The following is a 24283-nucleotide window of genomic DNA, read 5'->3' as shown; positions in this document are numbered from 1 at the left end:
ATCAAGGAATAAATTATATTTTATCATATCTAAGTCTCGTCCCAGTTCAGATCCAGTTATAAATATATATTATCTTTTATATATATTTGTGTGTAAATTACAGCCTGCCATAAAGTCACCGTGACAATGTCACACGGCCGTCTCCATAGAAACGGGATCACGTGATGTCACGCCATTTTACGCCGCAAACAAGGTGAGGGGGGGGCGCAGGAGCAAGGGGGAGCTGGATGGGGGGCGCAGATCAAAAAGTTTGCGCTCTCCTGCACTAGGGAAATAAAAAGTGTTTTCCAAAATATGAAAGACAGGAATCAAACGGGCTTTGAGGTTTTACAGCAGACAAGAAAATGGGCAGATCAGGTGGTTCTTATCTGCCATCAAATTCTAGTTGAACACACAGCGAACAAAATAAAAACAAAAATCCTACATTACATGAATAATCATACCCAGACCACCTGATTACTCACAGCATTAGAACAGACTACAGAAGAATGATATCCCCACCACAAACCACAGTGTACATCTGCGTAGCCCCAAAGGCGGACAGCCTGATGGGGCTTCCCAAGAGCTGCTCCCCTCTGCACAGGACTAGTGTGCTAAGGGTTAACATTTGCTTGTACTTTGTGGCTTGTCAACCCCACCCACTGGAATGAGCGAAGAGGACACAAAGATCTTTTTGTTCACAGCTGCATTGAAAATCAACCACCCCAGTGTACATCTGCGTTGCCCCAAAGGCGGACAGCCTTTGGCGCAGCCGAAAGGCAGCCAAAGGGTGTGGGCCGTTTGGTGATGTTATAGCTGCTATATTTAAATCGGAAACTCACAAGCCCTTCATCCCCTGTACCCAATTTTCCAACTCTATCTGTCCATGAAATGTCTGTGAATTGACTGTATAACCCTGTTCTTTTAATGTAACCATGTTACATAGTTACATAGTAGATGAGGTTGAAAAAAGACGTACGTCCATCAAGTTCAACCTATGCTAAATTTAGACAACAGATACTTTATCCTATATCTATACTTACTTATTGATCCATATAACTCGGTGCCCAGGACATACTTGAAAACGAGAGGTAACTCTCAATTTATTACTTCCTGGTAAAACATTTTTTATAAATAAATATAAACAAACATTGCAGCCCAGTTATAACACAGGGGAACACTCCTATGTTTAATGCATAGGACACCGACACTAGTTAACCTAGTATACATGCGTCTGAGTATTACAATAGGGATTTGAGTATTATCTCAAGTACAGGGCGAGTTGTTAATTTGCTTCAAATAAGATGCTCACCCTGGTTTTGACAACAGCACAAAACACACACACACACACACACACACACACACACACACACACACACACACGTATCCTTACTTTAAATCACGCCAGGCGACCCACGCAGAAATCCCCGCACTCCTCTCTCCCTACAAACATTTCATGCGCATTGCAAACCCCATTGAAGTCTAATCACTACAGAAGCTGGAAGGGAAAGAATAAGCCCCCCTCCACACTCACATGCATCTACACATACTAGTGGGCTGAGTCTCTGATGGCTCTGGGTGTGTTTATTAGTCCCATGCATGTGGAGCATCTCCTGAGCCTTTGATGTGAGATCAGGATCAAGCCCTTTGAAATCTTACACGCTTTTTTTTTTTTTTTTACATCTTGCATGGGAACAGTATGCGGCCTGCAAACCCAGAAACCCTGGGAGATGTGGCACAGGCTCTGTGTGCCTTCCTTGGCACCCAGGCCTCTAACCTCTTCAGTGCTGGGTAGGCCTATATAACACATTGACAAGCCCCCTCCAGCACTGCAGTGACTTCCATTTAAAGCTGCAGTTCAAGCAATATCCTACATGTTTTTTTTTTTTTTTAAATAAATCAGTTCCGTACTATGAGCAAATACTTGTAGCATTTAATTTTTTTTTTTAAATGTTTTAAATACATTTTTAATGTTTCTAATGTAGGAAGCATTTCCAAAGTGACAGCCCTTTCCCCTTCTGATAGGCTCTGGCTCTTGAGCCCAGCCCTCTCTCTAGTAGGGCAACAATTGTATCTAGTAACTGCCTAATCAATCATATTCAAGGAACTACATTGCCCAGAATGCTGTGCAAGAACTGAATTAAATAACCCGGAGCAAGCGATTGATTACAGGAGAACAGATCGATCTGCAGCTTAGCTAATCACTTGTCAGTGTGCAGATTCTATTGATGCACATAATGAATGGGGAAAAATATATATTTTTTGTTTAAACAACAGCAGCTTGAACCCCCACATGGGAGGGGGGACCCCACACAGAGGAGGCTGCCCGGCAGAGAGGTCACCGAGAAACTGTAACTCGCCCAAGCTGGGAGGGACCGGGGAAAAAATCCGCCGCCATCTTTGATTGGGGCACATGGCCCGCGCAGATATCTACAAAAATAATACTATCCTGTCAGAAATGTTTCAAATCGTTCACATAGGATTGTGAATACGAGTTGTACATAAAACAGCGTCATTCCCCGGTAACATTTTTCGACCCAAAACAGACTTCCCGTTTACTTTGTGCCCGAATCCAACATGGCCGCAGACTCTTCCTGTCAAGTGACGAATTACAATCCTCCTATTCCTTCTACCCCCCCCCCAATGCGAGTCCGGGAAACTCCGCCCCCCGTTACCACGGTAACCACGAAGCGGTGTGCAGGCGGGCCTGGTTACGTCAGAGGACAGCGCGTGCAGGGAAGCGCAGTCGCGTTTGACACGTCAGCGAGCTGCGGTGTGGAGCGGCGGATGGGTGAGGAAGCGGAGGCCCCGTAGGTGCGCGAGCTGCAGTCATGGAGACCCGCTCATGGGCGGCCTTAGCAGCGCTGCTGGGACTCACCGTGCGCTGGGCCGTCTCCCTCAATCCTTACTCCGGTAACTCGCCTCTCACTGCTACTGCTTATTCCTATATAACGCGGATAGGGTCTCGGCGCTGTGCTTCACTGGCTCTTATTACCATGCAGCACAATGTGGGGGCAGGACAGTAAATAACGTTGTATGACAAAAGAGTACATATGTGAAGACAAACTGAGACAATAGGAAGGCAGGTACTGCCCCAATAAGCTGTTCATTGTAATCTTTATTATTAATTATACCATTAGGCTGTGGCCAGACAGGGAGCTGGCGCTCATGCGCTGTGACGTCACGATCCCTGCTCGGCCGAGAGATTTGTGGCCAGCTAGGTGCGCGTCCGTGACGTCACGGTGCTGGTTCGCCCTCATTGGCCGAATTGCTCGGGTGACACACGAGTGAGAGGAAAATTCAATTTTCCTTGCTTTGGCAAGCAGCTAAGCGCCCAGCAGGCGCAGGCGCTCGCTCACGTTGGCCACACACATTGCTGCAAAGTGTTTAATCCCGTCCAGTGGGAGCGCGCCAAGAATCATATAATTCATGATTGCATTATTATAGTTAGATTATTATATGCATATTAATTGTGATTAAACCATAGTGGTCAGCATATGACTATTTTGCAGGTAGGAGTAATTCACTTGTATTGCCTGAGGATTTATTTGAAGAAAGTGTCTATTTAAACGGTGGCTGTCTTTATAACATCCTCCCTCTCCATTATTTGGTGGACAATGGGGTTATCTCTGATTTATTATGATTCGGAGAGTGCTGGTTATGGGAAGGGTTAGACTGACATGTTGTTACGGATACAAAGTGGTAACGAGGGCCCTGCTCGTGAGAGCTAACAACCTAGAGGGAGAGGGTTAGGCTGGCATGGTTGGGGTACGGGTTTGGCTGGCATGTTAGAGTAAAGGTTAGGCTGCCGGTTAAATAAGGCTGAACAAGTGGCGGGTATATAACTTCTACCTTTTTTTTAAAGGGCTGGAAGTATAGAGCGGAAAAAAAAGTAGAAATGTACAGTAAATTATGAGGAAGGTGCCTTCACAAAGTGGGCCAGTGTGGGTTAAACAAGGGTTAATGAAGTGTTACTGACATACATGAAAAAAGTGTGCGTGGAATGGGATAAAAAAAAATACAAAATTATTTAAATGTAGCAGTAATGTGTCAAAACACCAAACTGTTGAACAAATATAGGGTACAAATTATATGTCTTAAAAGCGAACTGAAGATACGAGATAATTGAAATGGCGATTGTCTTGTAACAGCTATTTAAAGTTACCACCTACATGTGTTTATATATTTGATCCGAAACAGTTTTTATTCCGCTGGCACCACCATACAAGTTTATCTAACTCCAATTTCCCAGCTTGTTCATTTCCAACAATGACATCCCAGATCTTGATTATATTGATTTATAAAAGCAAATGATGGGTGTAAGAGGTTTGGTCCCATTGAAAAGTACAGGGGAAATGATGGCGTAGTTATGGTTTTAAATATGTAGATGCCATCACAATGAACTAAAGTTCACATTTAAAGTGAACGAAAACAATGTCCTATATATTAGGTAGATAATGCCATTGTGTCTACACACCTGTAGTAATTTGTTTCTTTTTTTAAACCCAGAGGTGTACTATTCTTGTTATGCACATGTTTTTTTATATTTATTATTGGTCATCACTTTGATCATATGATTTTAAGCAGTGTACTATCATTCTTAATTGTATTCTTTTGGATACCAAAATATCTAGTGGCACTTGGTGCCACTAAGGTATAGGCTCAATCAGGGTTATCTGATAGCTGTTAGACTGGCACAAGGACAGGCGAAGGGGGTGGGAATGCATTTTGTTTGTCAATGTTACAAATTCACTGTTCTGTTGCAGTTGCAATAAAAAGAAAGTATCAGCCATATATTTTCTTCCAGCCATGTAATGGTGGCGAACCTGACTTTGAACAGTAGCCAATATAACACTAAATAAGGACCACTCTTTGGGGGCTCACACTTGAGGGTAGAAGAGTGATCCAGTGATACCAACGTTTTGATCCAGTGATACCAACGTTTTGATCCAGTTCTTAGAAATATCACTATTGGTCATGCTTTGGGGCTTTTAAAAAGTATTTAATTGTGTTAGTAAATACATTTCATGAACTTTGGTCTGCACGTAAAAGGTTAAGTAAGGAAGCAATCCGTCCTTAATCAAGGTATTATTTTCATGTCATCATTGAAACTCATGACCTGTTAAGTGAAAGGTTGAGATCATTCCCTTTATGGAAAGGCAATTATAAATTTGACACAGATTTCCTCCAGTTTTGAGATGGGAGCAGGTTGTTAATTCTGTCAGAGGATGTTTTAATACAGGTTTTTAAAAGAGAACAAAAAAAAATGCTAAATTGGTTTCTATTCCACATTTTATAATACCAAGAAACATTTCACATTAGATATTTTACACACTAATTAAAAAAAAAAAAACAATTCAAGATCTGCTTGACATTGATCAAGTACATTTATCTCTTTAAAAAAAAAGTTAAAATAAAAAATGGTACGTCCCATGGAAAATAAGTTATTAATATTATTCTTGCCAAATCAAAGATACATAATTTGTAGGGTAGATCAATGGGTTGTGCTGTCTCCATGTCCTAGAAAAGTAACTAGAGGTTTAACTGCAGCCAAACTAGAAGAAAATAATGAATTGATGACAACCCCAATTATAGTTCTAGCACCTTGACCCCAACTACCAATTTGTACAGCCCTTTTTGTGTGGTGGCTTTGCGAGTGTGAAAGCTTGCTGCTGTTGCATGGATAACAAGGCACTCAAGTGTTGTTATGCTGATGGACATTTATTCCATAAGGGTCGTATGGCTCTATTTAAAGAAATGGGATGAAGAGGTTAATCATATTAGTCATGTTATGGTTACTGGTCAAAGGAACATTTATGTTGGAAGCAAACAGGTGCAAGCCAATGCCAGCCATAGTACTGTCAAACTATTGAAAGACATGCCTAGATGCATAAACGGCATTCTTTAATGTCATAGGTTCCACGAATAAATGATTTACAGCAGGGGTGAACTGTCATTGATTTGCAGTCTCAACAACTTCAAATTTAATCTTTGCTCTGGTAGGGCATGGGAGAGCCTTAAAGGTTACACTCTCACTGTTTGTTTGAAAGGCATAGACCTCATACAGTATATTTACCTCTAGGGGAGAAATCTTACTGTTACAGCATGGAAGGAGGCATTGTATGAAATGGAAAGAGAGTGGGACATTGTAAGGGAGCCTTGGAACCAGTAAGGATACTAGCAAACACTCAATGACTCAAGACCACCCATAGCATGTGGCCACTGTTGCATGGATGTCAAGATGTCATCATTACTTCTGCAATATTTTATGGCTGAGGCAACACATGGTTGTGTAGTGATGGTAACTTTACTATATCAGAATGCAAAGTATCAAGTACAGCCTCTGTTGTAGCACAACCCTTAAATGGAGACACGAGACTTACTGAAAACCTATATAATTAGACATTAGCTAGCTACAAACTCAACTTTGTTCCACTTGCAAAATGCTAGAAACAATGTTTCATGCTTCACTTTTCCTGTCTATAACTTTACTGCAAATCAAATTCTGATAGCATATTTCATTTGCAATGTTCACAATACTATCTAGATTAAAATCAGTTTGGAACCATTTTTATAGGACATGTTACATTAACAGTTGGGCAGGATTCGATCCCATAAGGCATCGCACAGAGACAACTTTTTCCAGCCCATTCGTTTACGATAGAATAATTATTCCACTTAATAAGGCCCCATTCTGTGTCTCTTGGGCATGACTTTGAGTTATTTGTGTCACTTCCCTAGAAGTACTTGCACAGGGTTAATGTTTTTTGTCAGCAGAGCTCTCAAAGAGACCACACACTTTACAGAAGAGATCAAGAGATTATGAGCTGCTGTTATCCTACTCCCTGAAGCAGACCCAGCTAACAGTGCTGACTGAGCACAAGTTCACAATCATGTTAGGCATGAATGAGCAGCCAAAACACCTAGAAAACAAGGCACATAAACTACACCACTGTTTTGTTACCTTTTTTTTTCTCTGCAATTATATTGGGCACTTTAAAAAGCCCCATAGAGCCCCAAGTTACAATCTAAGGTGCTTCTGATTCTGCATGTACATACAGTTGTGATTTACTAAGTGATCTGCTTTTATTGTTGGTCATTAGTGTGTTCTTAATTCTAACAATTTTAAGAAACTTAATTTAATTTTATTGATGCAAAAGAAAACACCCATTTAAATAAGGTGTAGAGCCATATGTTGCCTTTTTGCACACTTATTATTCTGAGTTTAATGAATGGACAGTGATTATAATGATGCTACACTGTTGACACTATGGTATTATTGCAAGGTGCTGTATTACACAAGTGATAACACGAATATGAGGAACTATAAAGTCATGCAGTGGGAGAATTTATTTGAAAGAAAACATCACATTAAAACCAAAATATTACCACTATATTTTTCTTAATTGGCTCTTTCCTTTGTTTAATGTATATTTATCGTAACAAATATTATTGACGTGTGGTAGGATCACTAGAAAATCCTGTATTCCCCCTACATATAATAACGTTAATAATAACTTTATTTCATAAAGCGCTTTTCTTCCAATAGAACTGAAAGCGCTTCACAATTACAGTATAGCGCTTGGTACGCAGCACATATGACTTTTTTTATGGACACAGTCCCTGCCCAGATGAGATTACAATCTATGTTTTTGGTGCATGGGGCACAGGGAGATAAAGTGACTTTTCCACGGTCACAAGAAACTGACAGCGGGAATTGAACCAGGTTCCCCTGCTACAAACAGGGTTTCCATCTCTTCATATCAGAATTGCAATGAAGTAAAAACCATCCCTTCATTGCCTGTTGTATTATGCTTTCTAGCATGTGTTGCTGGTACGTGGCAGGGAAGGGGTTACGAGTATTGGACAGATTAGCTGGGTTTCCTTTAGTGTTTGAGTAGCTTTGAACATAAGTGAGTAAACCAAGAAGTGAAGATCTGGCGGAAATAAAGAACACACACACTCACTGTAATATACATTTCTAGGTTTGCACATTTTGGTCGGAAAGCATAACGTAAACATACAAATATATCATGGAATATACAAGTTATTCTAGGCGGTAGTGAGGGGCTTATATCTATCTGGTATATAAGTGTAGGGTGGTGGTGGGGGGGGGGGGATAATAATATATATATATATATATATATATATATATATATATATATATATATATATATATATATATATATATATATATATATATATATATATATATATATATATATATATATATATATATATATATATATATATATATATATATATATATATATATACACATGAAGGTCAGTCAGCACACTGCAGTAGAAAAGGTAATAATAGCAGATGCTAGTCCCATAGAAAATAAGTATGATACGAACCAATCCAAAGACCAGTAAAGAGACAGCACACCGCACGGGGTTAATCCAAAAATCTATATTCACAACATGAAATACACGTAAGCCAACGTTTCGGTCCCACAGAGAGACCTTCCTCAGGGCCGTCTCGGCCCTGAGGAAGGTCTCTCTGTGGGACCGAAACGTTGGCTTACGTGTATTTCATGTTGTGAATATAGATTTTTGGATTAACCCCGTGCGGTGTGCTGTCTCTTTACTGGTCTTTGGATTGGTTCGTATCATATATATATATATATATATATATATCTCTATATATCTATATCATCTCTGTTATACATTTTTATTTTATATATGGAAAAGTAGCCCCACAGTAAAGGTATTCGTCCCCGGTGATTGAGATCTTGGTCTGTGCACATTGCCAGTTTACTTTTTATTTCCCCTTACTGCCGCACTAAAAATAGTCTGCAAGCTCTTTGGGCGAGGGATGCATTCTGCGTTCAGCCATGTTTGTGAATTCATTACCACCTAAAAATATCAATTATATCCATCTTATCTTAGGAGCTGGAAAACCACCAATGTTTGGAGACTACGAAGCCCAAAGGCACTGGCAAGAAATTACTTTCCATCTACCAGTCGAGCAATGGTGTGTGTGTGTGTGTCTGTGTATATATACACATTATATTGTGTAGTTTTTCAATAAATTGTGTAGAAGGTTTTTAATTTGCAATGTTGCCATGTTAATGATGACTTTGCTATATAAAACTGTGCTAGTTTGGCCTTCACCTCAGTCTTAACAGTCATAGGCTACACATTGAGACTGAAATCGCCCAGCCCATGTATGTCTAACGTTTGTGACGAGCCTTGGTGAATTTAACAGAAGGTAACTCTGTACAGTACAGGTGTTATGTGAATAACTCAACAACCGTTCTCTGATGGGAAAATAAGAACTTGAGCACCTCCTTAAATCTTTGCATGCAAATGACCAGGCAGGTGTATGCAGCATGTTGTATAAAACATACTTGAAGGAGAGATTTGTGCTCATGTACAACCATGTTTGTTTATACATTATAATGTTGGTAAAAAAGGTGACAATATGCAACACATCTATACTTCTACAGTACTCGTATGGCTACCAAAACACTACACTGTTTTCATTTGAAAAGTGGATTTGGGCTATATTTACCCAGATAGCTTGGGGCTTGTAATAACCCACCCTCCCCCTCCTCTATAATAAACAAATATTAATTAAACTGTTAAACGTTTTAAATAATCATTAGTGTCATTTTTTTGTTAAACCTCTCAACTCCTTTTTAATTATTTGTATAATCTGAGTCTTTCAGCATTATCGGCAAATACACTGTACTCTTTTTTTAAACTCTGTTTAATACAGATATGTATTTTTGATATTTAGGTATTCCAACTCTAGTGACAACAATCTTCTGTACTGGGGTCTTGATTACCCACCTCTGACCGCATACCACAGTCTCCTCTGTGCTCATATGTAAGTTAGCACATTTCATTTTTACTTTTGAATACCTTGAGCAACAACCGTTTAAAAGCCGAGCATACCAGCTTTGTAGCTGTTATTATTTTTTTTTTTTAAACTATGGTCTTTGCAATGTTAAAGTTTACATGCGTAGTTTACATGACTATTTAGTACAGTTTGTGCAGTTTACATCTGTCTTTGCTAACACCGCCTACACTGCAGCAGGATGAACAAGAGCGGGGCTGAATCCAAATAAACTCCTACGAGTCAATGACCAAGCTTGAAATTATTATTCCAGTGATCTCCTCGCTAATGGTTTTCTCTCTTTCTCTTCTGAGAGGAGGAAGTAACAATTTATTATATCTGGGATTGACTCCCTATATCTTGTAGTTGTCCAGTTTCACTTGTATTCTAATTTTAAATTAAGGAATGGGGGATTTGAACCTCTAAGACAAGGGCGGCCAACTCCAGTCCTCAAGGGCCACCTACAGGTCAGGTGTTAAGGCTATTCCTGCTTCAGCACAGGTGGCTCATTCAATGGCTAAGCCAACAACTGATTGAGCCACCTTGGCTGAAGCAGGGATATCCTTAAAACCTGACCTGTTGGTGGCCCTTGAGGACTGGAGTTGACCTCCCCTGCTCTAAGAAATATGCGGAAACACATGAATGGAATACAGGCAGAACGGTTTGCAATTTTTATAATGTGTATTTGCGCGGCCAATACCTTTTCATATATAATAAGCCCACACAATCTGACCCATATTTACTAGCTGTCTTATGCCATAAGATGCCTGGCAGTGGAAGACACCCTCCCACTCATTGACTTGAACGGGCTGTAAGTAGGCCTTTCAGCTCCGGACGGTCCCTTGTGGCTGCTTAGTAACTGGCCACAAAAGTCTCTGCAAACTAGTGCATTTTCCATTTTAGTGCACACCTACTAAATCCTGATTGGGTTGCCTTGAACACCTCTCGAGGATATGAAAGTCCCCAGCACAAGCTATTCATGCGCTCAACAGGTATGTATTTTAATATCTTCTCGATCGCTGTAACACTGGCTGTGAATAGCACCCAGCAATAGCACTTGAGGTAATGGTTGTTGAGGGTACACGTAGAACCACCTAACATCACCTAGTAAAGCCTCTGAATAAATGTGCCATCAATAACCTATTCCCAATAGCAAACAAAAATGAATGTACACAGCACTACTGTATTTGGCGTTACATATTCACACTGATACAAATAATTGAGCAAAGATTCTGGTCTTGTGGCCCTTTTTCAAGCGGATGAGAGAGGGCTGCAGGCCTGGGACATAGCTCAGTTATTCATCAGTGTGAAGGGGTTACACAAAGTCAAATAAGATTTTTCTTATGCTCACAGGAGTGCTACGTTTTTGTTTTGCTACTGTGAATATGTTGTTAATCATATATTGATTTGGAGCTCATTTTTATGTTTACAGGTATAGTATACAACAGCAGTGCGCAAGCTGGGGAGCGCGAGAATTTCTAGGGGGGGCGCGGCGGTTACAGAGGGCCCGCGCTCTTCCGCACGGCATTTAAATTAAATGCCGGGTGAGGCATGAGGCCTCTTTAACTCCCTTACCTGTTCACTGCCGGGTCTTCGGCATGGCAACGCGGTATCAAATGACGCGCGGGATCATGTGATGCGCCACGTCAAATGGTGCGGCGGGGTGACGTCACATGACCCGCAGCGTCATTTGATGCCAAGTCCTTGGAGAGGGGGGAGGGAGAGGGGCGCGAGCACTGGGGCTGCCGGGCAGGGGGGCGCAACTCAAGATGTTTGCGCGCCCCTGGTATACAACACGGGTAGCCATCTCCAGTCCAAGGGCCACCAATAGGTCAGGTTTTCACGATATCCCTGTTTCACACAGGTGGCTCAATCAGTGGCTCAGTCAAAGGCTCAGTCAAAGACAGAGCCACCTGTGCTAAAGCAGGGATATCCTATAAACCTGTTGGTGGCACTTGAGGACTGGAGTTGCCCCCCCCCATGTATATATTGTCAGCTCTATATAAGAATTCTTTGTTGTTATCATAACCTGCTGATGTTACTAATAGTGAGTGACGCCTGTCTGCCTGTCTTCTAGTCCTAGTTGCCGATTTGGTAGTTTACATTCCTGCAGTTATCCTGTACTGCTTCTGTCTGGGAGAAATATCTTCCCAAAAAAAAGTAAGTGTTCAACATGGAATCGCTTGTTCTTTACTGACATTTTGCATCTGAGCGGGTAATTCAGTATACTCGGAAGCGGTCAAACGCAGAAAACGCTAATTGGGGTTTTCTGGCTACTTTGGATGTATTGAATTACCCTTTGGTCAAAAAACAAGTCTGAAGTGCATGGAGACTCTCCAAAGGAGTGCATGAAACAGAGTAGAAGTACAATGCAGCAGGAGTGGCCAAGTTTAGTCCTCAAGGGCCATCAGCAGGTCAGGTTTTTAAGATATCCCTGCTTCAGCAAAGTTGGCTCAGTCAAAGACCATAGCATAGCGAAGACATCAGTGGCAAAGCCGGGACATAGCAAGAGATAGTTGGGATACAGGACACGGGACAGTAGCTTAAAAAACAGTAGCTTACAAACCGTGACGTCTGGTCACCCTACTATTAACTATTCTCCCCCAGCATAAGGGTGTTATAAAGTACAAACTAAAGCAAAAAGGCACAAGCGGTAATTTATAATAAATGTGCAGAGAAAAAGGACCAAGATGTTTATCTCTTTAATGCAGTGGTTCTCAACTCCAATCCTCAAGACCTCCCCTGCCCACGGGTCAGGTTTTAAGGACATGCCTGCTTCAGCACAGGTGACTCAATCAGTGGCTCAGTTTTTGACCCTTGAGGCCTGGCGTTGGCCACTCCTGACACAGAGTAAGAGACCGCATAGGCCCCTTCCTAAATGCATAGTTGAGAAATCATTTGGTGATTGCCACATAGTTCCAGGTTGAAGGTTGGTCTGTGAGCAATATTGATGACATAAACAATCTGAAAATATTATTTATTTTTGTCTGTTTTTACAATTTTCTTTTCGTTTTTTCAGATGTCGTCTTTGCTCTGCACGTTGCTTTATCCAGGCCTTATCCTAATTGACTATGGTCACTTCCAGTATCCTTTTACCTACTGTTGGAGAGCTTGAACCCTGTGATGGTAGATGTTGGGGGATGCCAAAAGCTGGGTAATTCCTATGGACTTCAATATTTGTAGCAGATGAACACACAATCCTGTGTGTGTGTGTGTGTGTGTCATTTAGTTAAACCCTGTGGCCTGAGCGTTATAAGCCTGCAGCCATGTCACAGCATGACCAGTAAGCAGGTCCTAACACTACCTGTGAAAATTCTCATTTACTTCTGCAGTGGGGGGAGAATGGTCTGAATAGACCTGTCCTGCAGAGGAACATGGAAAAACCTGCTACTTTTAAAAAGGGGGGAGGGGTGAGATTAAACCCTTTGAGGGGGGCCACAGATTTGTAACAGATACTTGATTTGTCTTGTTTTTTTTTCCATAGTTAAGTTATTGCAATGTTGTTTATAGGGCAAAAAGTATAATTGTGCATTCACATTCGTGTTTCCCAATGCTTTACTAAGGGAATATCAACCAGACCATATGTCACCAATAGCCAATGACTTACCATGTATCCATGTTTATCTTTAACATGTGTGACTGTGATGATCTGGTTGGCCCTAATTTATAGGGTTGCCATGTGTCCAGTATTTGGACACTCTGTCTAGAAAAAAATATTAGAGGAAATACTGGCCATATGTTTCTGGTATCACCTCTCTGGACATAGTGACCTGAGCAGGAAGAGAGCAGGGCTGTTGCTAGGGGGCTGGGCAGCTTCCTCCATCCTGATTGACTGCTGCTGGGTAATGCAACCAATCAGGAGATGGTGTCAGGAGCCTGAGGTTAGGACCAAGTAGAGGAGGAAACAGCATGGAGCAGAGAGGCTGTCGAAGACTGAGCCACCCGTGGTAAAACAGGGATTGATTGAGCCACCTGTGCTGAAGCAGTGATATCCTGAAAACCTGACCTGTTGGGCGGGCTTGAGGACTGGGGTTACGCACCCTGGTTTAGAGGTTTTACTTCGGAGTCTGTGCAGTGGTCGTGTTTCATATGTGATGTTTGCATAGCAGCTATTTTGGTGAGAATATATTCAGAGGCCACATGACTATTTAAAGAAAAACAAACGTGTGTGTGTGTTCTCTTAATCTAGTTTGGCTTTTTTTCCATTCATTTAAAAAAATAAAACCATTTAGTAACACGTTACTTCTTTTAAAGATATTATTATAAAATTGTAAATACTGTGTGTATTTTTTTTCTCCACATTTCTTATCTATAAATTAGTTTTTGTATTCATAGTGTAAGTGCATATTTGTAATTCTGAACACATCTTCCACTATTCAAACTTATTGTATTAAGTAGATTCATGTAGATGGTGTCAAAGTGGGATGTTCGTTGTATTGTAGAAAAACAACGAAAAAAAATGTTGGCTGTACCTGATCTATTTTCACCCAGCATAAGGGTAAGGACCAACATTTCAATCTCCTTAAGGCAGGGGTTCTCAACTCCAGTCTTCGAGACCCCCCCCCCCCCCCCAACTGAACAGGTCAGGTTTTCATAATGTTCCTGATTCAGCACACAGGTAGCTCAATCAGTCCCTGCTTCAGCACTGATTGAACCACCTGTGCTGAAATTGGGATATCCTTAAAACCTGACCTGTTTGTGGGTGGGGGAGGGGGGTTGGTCTTGAGGACCGGAGTTGAGAACCTCTGCCTTTTAAGGAACATTGAAGGGGACCGAAATATTGGTGTTTTTTATTTCTACACACAATATACTGTAATTATTTAAACTACCCCTTGTTGGCTTCATTTGGATATTCACATGCTTAAATACATCACACATTCTATCATGGTATGTTTGAAAGGAATAATATAATACATTAGAAATCAAGCCTTTCTTCTAAAACAATTTGACTTGCTTAAGGAAGCTGCTGGTCCCCTGTATAGACTTGTCCCTGTTAGTGATGAGACCCAATAAATGAGAGCCTCCTGCTCCAGTTCTAACATGTGAGACTAATGCCCCACTTTTTGCAAGCACTCGGCATGAAGAATTATTGTGATTTTCTTCTTCTTCTTTTTTTTTTTTTTTTTTTTTTGTTGCTAGCGATCATCAGTCAACAGAAACCAGATGACTCAACACAATTTTTTAGAGGTCGCTTTGCTTGAGAAAGTTTAGATGTGCGAGTCTCTATTTCACCCAACTGTTCGTAAGAGAGGAGCAAGTTGAGAAAAACAACCGACAGAACAAACTAATGTCAGTAACTGTGCAGAACACTAAATTTGTGCTCATTCATCTTTCAATAATAAATACTACGTTGTTAAATAACTGACGACAAAGTAGTTTAAAAATACAAAAATGCTCATCTTTGAAAGTATGAAACGACTATTTTAGGGTAAGTTATTAAGCTTTAACGCAGATACAATGGCAGCACTTTAATATGACTGCATTGATTTGGTAATAAATTATATATATATATATATATATATATATATATATATATATATATATATATATATACTGTCAATAATACTACATCCTATGTATTATGAACACCGTTAAAAGCAGTTAATGGCTTATTTTTAGGCTAATTGGGATTTCTGCAGGACCCATACCGAATAGTATTTTTAACATTTTTTTTTTTTAGATTTAATAAATACAAAAAAAGTTAATCAATAATATTTCTAGTATATTACCTGCCTGACCTCTAGCACTTTGAGTATGATAAATGGTGCAAACTCGGGCTGCACCTTCAACTTGGAAGGGATAATTAAGGAACAACACATCATAATCATCTTGTTCTTTACTGTAAAATCATTATAATTGTTTTATTACATGCAGAGCAGATGGTTATTTGTTTTTTAAGGGAATGTGAATTCAGGATATTGTATTGTAGCAACAACCTGTGTCTCTGCTATACTTCTCTATTGTCCTTAACACAGAAACACATACAACTCGGTAAGCCTGGGCTTGACTGTGTGGGGAGTCATTGCACTCTCATTTGGTTGGGACCTCTTGGGATCAATGGCATTTTGCTTTGCCCTAAACTATAAACAAATGGAGCTGTACCACTCCCTACCATTCTTTTGCTATCTGCTGGGAAAGTGTTTTAAAAAGGGCATTCAAGGCAAGGGGTAAGTAAAACCGTAACCACGCTAAGAGACTAACGGCTGACTCCACATTTACATTAATGGATTCTAGGTTTGCATGAATTATGTGATTATTAAATAATTGTATTTCATTTTATATAGGGCTGACTTCCTTTGTAAATATGTTCATAATAATAAATAAAGTTAGTCTAATTTTACATTGGACGGACCCAAGCACTGGGTCTCCCTATGGCGGAATCCTGTCATTTTAAAATTCTTTACAATCGGCCTAAATGGACATTGTTGGTGCACATGATATTTGTCGCTCGGCATTAGATGATTTCCAATGTCCCTCAGAGAGAATGTGTTTCCTAGAAAGTGAGGCATTGCTTCCTAATGTCTGTGACTTCTAGGAAGGGCTCTGGATTTCAATACATTTTTAATCTGGTAACTACGTGCGTCTAAAAAAATACAACATTTCAGTATCTGTGAAACTGCCAATGTTTACTACGTTGTTCATAGTTTTGCAATCCAGTCCTGTATATTGTACCTGCAAATTTCTTTGTACAGCCCTATGTACACTATAAGTGATAAATAAGAACAATTATTACGGTTATGTATTGCTCTTCATTTTAATGGTTGTCTCTTGCGTGTTTACCTTGTATTCATACCTCAATGAGTCACAATCATTATAATTCTAATGTAAGAATTGCCTCTTGCGTTGTCCGAACATATGTCTTGAAATAGCCACTTTGCTTTGTTGCAGGTTGGTTTTATTACTAAAAATCGGCGTTACCGTGATTGCTTCCTTTGCGCTTTGCTGGATTCCTTTTCTGACAGAGGTTGAACAAATCTCTCAAGTCTTCTGGAGACTGTTCCCTGTTGGCCGGGGCCTGTTTGAGGTACGTGTGCATGTAACTTGTTCTGTTATTTTTCAGATGTATTGGAATCCTTTACTGGTGACCTTTAGGGATTTCTTAAGGAGTGCAGACACTTGCATACACAGGGATGGTAATTTGAGCTGGCTTGTTCTGCAGTTCCTGCTTGCCAGTGTTCTATTTAGTATTTAACCCCTAACATGGTGGCATCTGCCAAGATATTATACATATTGCATCATTAAAACCATGCTTCAGTCATACATTTTCCACTGTAATAGATTCCGTAGTAAGTCACCATGCCAGAATGGGATCATAAAAGTATCAGCAATAATATGTTCCCTTTTCTTTGTACAGTAATATGCTATGCTAATTGTTTGCCTTTTTAAGTCATCATTATTTTTGCAGAAATGATTCAGCTGTTTTAATGCTGCAATTATTTTCTGGAAAAAAAATTGATTTGCAATTTCGTTCTTTTTCTAATATTGGCTGAGAAGCATTTTGCTTTGCTCTGGAAGACTTTAAAAAGCGAGCTCCTACTGTGCTGTAAGCAATAGGTCTACTGTAAACAGCTGTTGGGAAGTTTAAGATATGATGCAAACCATTTTAAGAATACCTCCCCCCCCCCCGACCTTGTGTTTCTAGACTTCACGAGATTCAAGACCTTGTGCTATGTCTGTATGACCTTTTATTAAGTCACTGTAGCTTTCTGTGCCTAAAATTGGACGGTAAGCTCCTTGGTATAGGGCAGGGGTGGGCAACTCCAGTCCTCAAGGGCCACCAACAGGTCAGGTTTTGAGGATGTCCCTGCTTCAGCACAGGTGGCTCAATCAGTGGCTCAGCGTTAATTGCATCTGTATTTTCATTTATTTTAATATTTGTATAGCTTTTAATGGTGTGTTTTACAAACCTCAAATACAACTGAACGGCAAAGCAGAGTTTAAAAATACAGCAACTGTTTTTCCATAGAATATGACTTTACTTACACTGCTTTTATATTAGGAGAACAATGTTAAAAAATACGTTTTGTAGCTCAATCAGAAATAATGGGTAACTATGTAAAACCGAAGACAATAAAACAGCCAAATATAGTATTTTGAAATGTGTATAACGTACTAGTTTTCCCCAAAAAGAACCGCAGGTTTTAAAAGCTTTCCCATTTACTTCATTCAGATAGTTGCATTGATGTTTACATCGAATCAACCAGAAAAAATGCACGTTTTCCGTAGAAAAAAAGAAACATTACAAATAGATGTGAACATTCTAATTTTACATAGACAACATTGGATAGCTCCCCCACGCATGCGTAAACCTGTCTTCTGTGACGTTTTCAATCTCCTGTTTAAGTACCTGCGGTTTGGGTAAACAGTGATTTGCTCAAGATCACTCTGAGCTGGTGTTGATATTGGGTATCCCACTTCAAAGATCAGAATGCAATACACAAGGGTGCTACATCTCAACATTTTTAACAAAAATACCCTCAACATAAATCCAATTCGGACACAGGATGATCAGTGGACACAGAAGTTGGTCACGTAAGCATTGCATAGTAAGTTTATACTTGTGTGCTCTTAACGGGTTCTTTGAATCGGTTCCCATTTACTGAAACGGTAACAAATGCTGATGGTTGTCAAATCCCACATTGGCTAAGGAGTAGGTGTCTTGTATGCTTGCTGGTTCTGCCAAACCCTCTGTTCACTTGTAATCCTCAGCAAATTTAAAGAGCATAATCTGTATTGCTGCTGGGGCGATGGGAAGATGGCTCATTTGCCCGTGCTAGGAACGTTCTTGATGTTATGTCTACACAGCTGTGACTCCAGCAGCTGTGTGAGGGATGAGTTTCATGAGCATGATAGCTGTGGATACAAATTTAATTTTGAAAGCGATCCTAGCACAACTGTTAATGTCTTTAGAGTTCTTGATTTATGACTGGTTAACCCTGTCCCTGCCATCGGCGATTGAAATAAATGCGCGTTTCTACAGCGCTCTCTTGAATTGGTATTGCCAGTTGGGGTAAAAATAAAGTTTGAATCGTCTGCTGTTGGGAAAATCCTGGCAGTGAAAAATGTGGTCTATAGCAAGCAGGGGCTATTCCGACACTTGAGTGGGCTGTACGGTGCCTCTCCGGCACTGCAAGATACGCTATGGAATAGCACCTCTTAATTGATTTGTCCCATCTGACCACAGCGGATACATTAAAAAAGAGCGGACTGTGCAAAATGTAATAAAGGTGCAGTCCCCTTTACTCCACTCATTTATTTTCATGCAGAAAATCAGGTGTCAGTTGTGGATATTAATAATATTAACTTTATTTCACAATGACAGTGCGTGGTACGCAGCACAGAGGAATGTTAGACACAGTCCTTGCCACATAGAGCTTACAATCTATGCTATTGGTGGCTGAGGCACAGGGAGATAAAGTTACTTGCCCAAGGTCACGCCGGGAATTGGACCAGGTTCCCTTGATTCAAACTCTGTCATTGTTTACAGAGTCCGTATCTTTACTCACTGAGCCGCTCCTTGTCCCTCTTCAGAGTGGTTTCATAGCGTATTCCTTTCTCAAGTGTGGATAAGCAACTATTTAATTATTACAGTGAGTTGTACAAACCAATATACATGTGTTTTTGTTTTTTTTCAGGATAAAGTGGCCAATGTTTGGTGCAGCTTCAGCACCCTTTTCAAGATCAAGGATGTTTTGTCACCCGATAATCAATTGAAACTCAGGTACGCTGCTCCATTTTATTCAAGAACAAAGTTTCCAGTTTGTGTCCCAAATAAGTTCTGTTGAGAAGGTTATGGGTTACAGGTAATCTGTTTGTTGCCAGAAGAGCCTGCAATGCAGATTATAAATGCAGATTTTGGTGTTCTGTCTGAAATTCCTGTCCCTTTAAATCACAAATCAGATCCGACACTGGGGATTTTACGTTAAACTCTGATAGTGCTGATCAGGACACTGTCGCGTGGAAATTTCCATTAACTTCAGTGGAGGTTTCTGTGTGATAATGCCCCGATCTGCACTATTGTGTCTTAATGTAAAACAGCCATTGTTCTGGATTTCTATGAGGGTTTTTTTTGTCACATAACAGTTTAAAGTTTACAGCTGCAAAAACTGCACAAAAAGTCTAACTGTTAATACTTCTTCATCTTGAAAACCATTTACACATTAATAAGAGGCCAGTAAGGTATATCAATCAGGGCTGTTATTTAATCCACACAGATATTCTCAAGGACAAGTGCGACAGCTAGCACTCTGATCTACAATACATCTATAAAAGTGATCAACTCGGTTCCAACCTCGTATTCTGTTTTGGGGGCAAACCAGCATTTTAAATATAAAGCTCTTCAGTCCTGAAATACCTGCAAGGAGTCTTGTATACTAAAAAGATTAACACTGTTGCGCCATAGCTTGGAAATAAAGCAAGAGTCTGATGCTGCAGCAGACCTCAAACTTCGCAGGTGCAATGCCTAGTCAGGAAACGTCACTCCTTAGGACAGGAAACGCCACAGCAACGCAATGGTGCACAAACTGCGGGAAAGTCCTTGCACAGAGGGTTGATTGATAAAAGTAGGCTTTTATTTGGACCAAATTGAAAACCTAGTTGGCTAATACACAGGCACAACCTTGCTCTTCAGGGGGCGGCGTGCTTGAGTATTCGCCGTTTTGATTAAAGTATAAATAATCTTGTTTTTTATCAAACCATCCCCTGTGCAAGGACTTGCTTTTCTGCAGTTTGTGTGCAATTGCTGTTGTAGCTCCATAGTTTTTTTTTATTTGCAAACCACCCTGATTTACAGTAAAAGTGTCCTCTATTTTAGTTACTGTACCTTTTTAAAGAAACATTCAACAAAAGGTACAGGACATAGTATTGAACGTCTGTCTCTCTCGGTAATGACATTTTAGAAGAGATTTATGTAGAGGGAGATGTATCATCATTTTTAGAAAATCCATTGTTTATACGTTTTTATGTTTTTTTTTGTTTTTTTCCCCTTAGTTTTCTCTGCACAGTCTTAAGTGTGATACCAGCGTGTGTAAAACTAACTATGCACCCATCTCTGAAAGGATTTAAATTTGCTTTAGTAAGTATAAGCATTTACTAAAAGAACTGTTACTCTTGCAATACCAGTAATAAGGTCTGTAATAATTTATATGGCAATATGGCTGATTTAAAATGACTGTAAATGATTTTCTATGTACGGTGTGATAAATATGCCTATACTATTACACGCACCACGCACTCTCGGGACTACGGGAAGAGTTCAAATGCAATGGTATCTGTATTTCATACTATTTTATTTAGTTGTTTTCTAGGCTTTTTTCATATTCCAGTCAATAATTTACGGTAGCTTTGTATTTATTCATTATAACTTGTCTTCTCATGAATCTGATGTCATATTGGAATTACATTTACAAAATAGTGTCCATATGTTCTAACCCGCACTTTTTGTTTTCAAGGTGAACTGTGCATTGTCATTCTTCTTATACTCTTTTCAAGTACACGAAAAATCTATTCTTTTGGTTTCATTGTAAGTATTTTCTTAATTATTTTTAACTGTTTGATAACTTCAGCTTTTAAGATGCTCTTGGTTCACAAGTAACAAACCTTTAAATAAAATGCTGTATATTGAATATTTTGTTGGGCTCTTTGGAGTACGGTTTTTAGGCTGGTATTTTAAATGATTTTATGGTGGTTGTGGCTCAGTTCAACTAGTTTTGGATAGAATTGCTATAAAAGTAGGGTGTCCAGTATTGAACTGGACTGTCCTGTATTTGGACACTATCTAGTAAAATCTTTGAGGTAATACTGGACATGTATATGTATAATGGTATTACCTCTCTGGACATAATGACCTGATTGGCTTGGGGGGCCGTGGGATTTCCCTGAGCAGGGTGAGATCAGGGCTGTTGCTAGGGGGCTGGGCAGCTTCCGCCATCCTGATTGGCTGCATTACCCAGCAGCAGCCAATCAGGTGGTGTCATGAGCCTGGGGGTGGGGTCAAGTAGAGGAGGAAACAGCATGCAGTGGAGAGAGGTGTGTGTGTGTGTGTCTCTCGAGCACGTCACACCTTTCACCATTGTGTCTAGTATTTTTGGAGAAGCTACCTGGCAACCCTATGTAAAAGGTTGTTTTAATGTCAAATATTTTTTAGATTTAACAGTCATAACATTGAACGATCACATAGTAATACCGAACCTTATACTTTCTGTGTATTGGGGTGAGAGTGCCAGACTATCCGTTCTGGTTTTAGATAAAATAAACCTATATGAGATTATGAAAAGTGTCTTCTAATAAACGTTTGTTTTATTTAGACCAGTCTGCTTAGTTTTCACTGATGTTCCATTGATGTCCACGTGGTTTTTAATTGTATCAACATTCAGGTAACACATTTTTTTGTAATGGGGGTTAAATTATGATAATAAAAAGTGTGTAATAAACTATAGTTTTCTTCTTTGGACGCTTATAATGTATCATTCTCCATTACTTAAACAGCATGCTGCCGCTTTTGCTGAAGGATGGCTTGTTAATGGCATACATCGTCACGACACTGGCATTTCTTCTGATGAGCTGGACTTCCATGTCAATATATGAAAAAACCTCGGAAGAGTCTCTACAACTGAAACCATTCTGTGTTTTTATAAGGAGATACCTATCTTGGTTTAGACTTCCCGAAAATGTAATCAGAATATCAGTAAGTATTACTCTTTGGTCTGGTCCTTCTTCAGGAGTTTGTAACTTACATGCTGGAAACTCTCACTAGATAGATTTTTCAAATGCCATTTGAAATTGGCTCTACTTTTTAGTCCTGCTTTGCAAGCTCACAGCGGTCCTTAAGATCCAGTAATCTTCCAAGAGAAGATGCCTTTAGTAAATCATCTTGGCACTTAAATGCTTCTTGGATGGTGTGTGAAATGCCCGGTGGTCATAGGAGAACTTGCATGAGACGGCTAAATCTGCTTTTTGAGTGCTATATATTTAAATGAAATATGTGTAAATGCTTTGGGTTTAACCCTTGCAGTCCCCTCTGGCAAAAGTTAAGTTTTGTAAATGCTAGCTAAATAATAGAGTTGTAGATGAGGGAGAGTAGCATAGGCTTCAATCCTCACAATGGTTTAACATTTTTACACCATCCCCATTGCAAGTTGAGATATAGATATATATATATATCATTTCTTCTTGCAGTTCCTGGCTTCGTTGGCGGTGATGACTGTTCTGACCTTTATAAGTGTTGTCCTGGCTCCACCCACAAGGCTTCCCGACCTTTTTCCTGTACTAATCTCCAGTGTCTCCTGCATTCATTTCTTGATGTTTTTGTTATACTTTAACATTGTTCATCTCTGGGATGGTGTTAATGAAAGAATCAGAAAAAAGATATCTTAAGTTTAAAATTTTTTTTTTTTTTCTAAATGTATATTAAACCATGGTTACAAATTATTTTTCTACTGCATAACTTGTTTCTACCCTAGCCCATCATGAACAACTTGAGAAAATACTTTTTCTAATACCATACTGATTTAAGTATGTGATTTGCATTTACAATCAATAAAAATCAACTCCGTTTACTGTGATGTTTTTGAACCCTTAGAAAAAATATCTTTTGCATAAAACCTGGGGAGAGGGGGCCCTAAAGATGCTATTCTTTGGAAGTTGTGAGACACACCATATTTACACTTGTATTCCTGTCCACACACAAGCAGCTCTGTGTCCACATTGACTGACTATTTTCTTCAAAGGTGAATTCTAAACTTCATTGTAGCATGTGATCCCTTTTTATTGGACCCACATGAAAAAATCATACAGATGTAAAACAAACGGAGTGGTGCTATACAGCTTTTGAACATTGGTTGAGTTTTCGTATTCAGCAGATATTTGACATCTACAGAAGAAGGGTGTGCAAGACCATTCAATACAAAACGTGCATTATCTTCACAACATCAACCACACTAATGTGTATTTCCCGTTACTAAATAGCTGGCCCAACCTGATGCCATTGACCACTTCCAAATAATGTAGGATTGGAAATAAAAGCCTTTAAAAGCTAGCACCATAGAAACTGGTGGCCCTGGCATGTTTATTAGCTTACAATTGGGTGATTTATGCTATTCGAAATCCGACATACTTTTGGGCGCATGTGAGGCGTTGAGCCGAATGGCTGCTTTTCTAGCATGACTCGGCTTACAATGGGTGCTAATCACCTTGGTTAGCAGGGTCAAATCCCAGACAATTCATACAAAAAAACGACCCAGAAGGCTATCGTTGGCAAGCCTACGTCGCCCGTATGTCTGCAATAGGGGAAAAAAACACCAGCAGCCCCACGTCGTGGACGACTTCTTTAAGAGGTGGGAAAATGCGGCTAGGTCACCTGAACATGGCATGCTGCGTCCGGCGGTCTCGGACTCAAATGATTAGTCAACTATTTACTAAAAAGGATATTGAGAAGCTGTACACTAACATTAAAGCCATG

At 39.9% G+C, this 24283-nt stretch overlaps 1 protein-coding gene across 1 annotated transcript; it reads left to right on the top strand.

Moving 5' to 3' along the window:
* Positions 1 to 2706: 2706 nt before the first annotated feature.
* On the top strand, positions 2707 to 23379 carry ALG6 (ALG6 alpha-1,3-glucosyltransferase). The gene is made up of 14 exons (XM_075615932.1): positions 2707 to 2892; positions 8874 to 8958; positions 9727 to 9816; positions 10729 to 10817; positions 11903 to 11985; positions 12845 to 12909; positions 15807 to 15992; positions 16714 to 16849; positions 19461 to 19546; positions 20815 to 20899; positions 21276 to 21346; positions 22131 to 22199; positions 22312 to 22510; positions 23002 to 23379. Exons 1-14 carry the CDS (start codon positions 2811 to 2813, stop codon positions 23197 to 23199), a joined length of 1524 nt encoding a protein of 507 aa, XP_075472047.1. The 5' UTR covers positions 2707 to 2810; the 3' UTR covers positions 23200 to 23379.
* The last annotated feature ends 904 nt before the right edge of the window (positions 23380 to 24283 follow it).

This window comes from Ascaphus truei, chromosome 10 (assembly GCF_040206685.1).
Source record: "Ascaphus truei isolate aAscTru1 chromosome 10, aAscTru1.hap1, whole genome shotgun sequence".
Taxonomy (NCBI): domain Eukaryota; kingdom Metazoa; phylum Chordata; class Amphibia; order Anura; family Ascaphidae; genus Ascaphus; species Ascaphus truei.
The sequence above is the reverse complement of the archived record's forward strand: the minus strand, read 5'-3'. Positions and strand labels throughout refer to the sequence as shown.

Coding starts and splice junctions, on each gene's coding strand:
- ALG6 (XM_075615932.1), top strand. CDS start 2,811: ATGGAGACCCGCTCATGGGCGGCCTTAGCAGCGCTGCTGGGACTCACC. Junction 8,959..9,726: donor CATCTACCAGTCGAGCAATG/GTGTGTGTGTGT, acceptor TTTGATATTTAG/GTATTCCAACTCTAGTGACA. Junction 10,818..11,902: donor GCTATTCATGCGCTCAACAG/GTATGTATTTTA, acceptor CCTGTCTTCTAG/TCCTAGTTGCCGATTTGGTA.